Genomic DNA, 2,446 nt, shown 5'->3' on the forward strand with positions numbered 1-2,446 from the left:
TTCAAGACTGAGCGCCGAAGCGAAGTGTCGCTCTGTTGTTGGTTCCATGTCCCCACCTCAGCCGTCAGTTGAAGTCGCGGCAACGGCTCCTTTGTCGTCATTCGGCAGACACCACCAACACAATAGATGTCACCACCCTTCTAGAAGGAGGAGCCTCGTTGCTAGCCACATAGTCTGCAATACATGATGGAAGACTAGATTGACACGCTTCCTTTCGAACAAGCGGCTCCTCAACCTCTGAGCACACCCTCAAGAACAACACAACACCAGAGACAACCACGCTGCAAGTGAACATTGTTTGCGAGTGAAAGCGCAAATAAACCAATCGTTAAAGTGACGAGACAAATTAGTGTCTCAAGGAAGATCAGAAGTCTGGTGATTGTACCCTTTGTCTTCGGCAACAAAATCACAAGCCAGAGACCCTCAAGCACACCGCAAAGCCCACAGACGGCGTCTCCTGGTTATTAACTCTCTGTCAGCGCACATCTGGCAGCGGACGCAGACGGCAAGACACAGCGTGGGGGATTCACCCCACGGCTAACCTTTTCACGAGCATCGACCTGTCCCCCGAGCTGTTTCTTCGGTCTGCGTTCTTTTTGAGCTCTGTGACGCCATAGCTCGAGCAGTCAGACTTATGCGACGCGGCACAGCTTGCCATGGCGATTCACAATATGGCGCACGCCGTTATTGGGGAGGGCATGGGAGAATTCGCGAGCTCGGTACTTACCCAGCCACACGTGCAGTTGAATCCTATACACGATTTATGGGAGTGATGACGTGTGTGCGGGCTGAGATGGATATTGAACCGACGTGTACTTATATACCGTTTTCTCCAACGAAGTTGGGTAATGGGCTAGGCTTCTTCCTCTACTTCAAGAAATATAATGGAGATTTGTTGCGGCGTTTCCGTTGAGTAAGGATGTCGGGGCGGCCCGGATCAGCATGAAGCTTGAATGGTCATGGTGTAATCGCCTGTGAGGTTTCATCACCATAGCATAAGACTCGAAATAAAGCCAAAAGTAATTGAAAGAACACGCTTGATTCAAAGAGGGTATATAAGTCAATCTGTGCACGCTCATACACTGCCCCTCGACACTCACCCTTCGTGAGAGTCATCCAGCTGGATAATCTTCCGATCATACATGTCCTTCGCCACGGGATACACGGCCCTCGCAAAGTTGCTCTGCCTCTCGAACACATATCTCGGCGTTATAGCCTCAAACCCCCACGGGTTCTTGCTCGCCCTGCCCGGGCGGAACGCATGCAGCAGATACGTAAAAGACCAGTCGCGCGCCCACAACGGGTTGTTCCCCATAACGCCGGGCCCCTCGTCAAACACCCCCAGCTCGTCCCCCTGCCTCTTCCCGTCGAGATTCGACTTTTCGCCGAAATGCGGCGCAAACAGCTCCGCGACATCCCCGGTGCCCCACCCGCCCGGCGCAAACGCCTTCCGCTCGACAATGAGCACCTCGCCCTCCTCCCGCACCAGCCGCTCCGCAACAGCCGTCAGCACGCCGTTGCTGTGCGTCTCCCACTGGCCGTCGTACGCGGCGTTCATGCCCTCGATCCACAGCTGCGTCAGCCTGCTCCCCCTGGCGGCGAGGAACGTGCCGCTGTTGAGGTCGCCCTCCTTCTGCCGGCGCGCGACGGCCCAAAAAATTTTTCCCCCCCACGGGCGCCAGGTCGCGCAGCGCGTGGACGTCCCAGTCGACGTAGACGCCGCCGAGCTCGTGCACGGCCTTGACGCGCACAAAGTCCGACTTGTGCTCCATGCCCGTCAGCGCGACGCCGTTGCCGGCGTGCGTCGGGACGGTGACGGCGCGAACGGTGAGGCGCGGCAGGTTCAGGATCAGGGCGTTCCAGCGGCCGGACGTGCCGGCGCGGGCGCGGTCGAGGGCGGCCGGCCGAGCGTTGGTGTGGAAGTAGAGCGTGTCGGGGCGCCAGTGGTGCGCGGCGGCGTAGATGGCGAGGTAGTGGCTGAACTCAAAGTGGAAGTCGGCGTCGGGGTCTTGGAGGATGTAGACGAAATGGGCCGTGTTGGGGATGGTCTCCGCCGTCGTGTTTGGCGGTGGCGAGGGCGCGCTGCCGATGATGGACGTGACAATGTCCTGGATGCGGTCGCGGGTTGGCGTGTGATGGCCTGAGGAGGGAGGCGGGAGGTGAAGGTAGTGTCGGGCGTCGTCTGGGAAGAAGAAGACCAAGATGGCGATGAGAACGAGGACGGCGGTCGTAATGGCCTTGAGCCAGAGAAGGCTCCTCTCGCGGGGTCTGCTGGGGCGGCCTTTGAGGTATAGTGGCTCGTACTCGCCGCGGGGCTCGTCACCATCTAGCAATGGCAGTTGGAGGCTCGGTGACATGTCGATGCCAGGGGGCGTAGCAGGCTCACAAGGTTCATGGGCCGCAAGAAGTCAGGGCAATACATACGAGCCGTCCTCGGAACAGACGA

General features: G+C 58.5%; 2 protein-coding genes across 2 annotated transcripts in view; one reads left to right on the forward strand and one right to left on the reverse strand.

The window, feature by feature from the left end:
- VDBG_09130 (conserved hypothetical protein) overlaps window positions 1-308 on the forward strand; it is a gene marked incomplete at both ends in the record, with an annotated part of 2,013 nt that extends 1,705 nt beyond the window's left edge. Inside the window, one exon of the mRNA XM_003000589.1 lies at window positions 224-308. Within this exon, the coding sequence (XP_003000635.1) occupies window positions 224-308 (85 nt within the window). The remainder of the gene's footprint in view (window positions 1-223) is intronic.
- A 788-nt stretch (window positions 309-1,096) lies between these two features.
- On the reverse strand, window positions 1,097-2,357 carry VDBG_09131 (conserved hypothetical protein; the record flags this gene model as incomplete). Its single annotated transcript, XM_003000590.1, has 2 exons — window positions 1,097-1,492; window positions 1,701-2,357. 2 exons carry the CDS (start codon window positions 2,355-2,357, stop codon window positions 1,097-1,099), a joined length of 1,053 nt encoding a protein of 350 aa, XP_003000636.1.
- Between the last annotated feature and the right edge of the window lie 89 nt (window positions 2,358-2,446).

The sequence above is a fragment of the Verticillium alfalfae genome, genomic scaffold (assembly GCF_000150825.1).
Source record: "Verticillium alfalfae VaMs.102 supercont1.14 genomic scaffold, whole genome shotgun sequence".
NCBI classification, from domain to species: domain Eukaryota; kingdom Fungi; phylum Ascomycota; class Sordariomycetes; order Glomerellales; family Plectosphaerellaceae; genus Verticillium; species Verticillium alfalfae.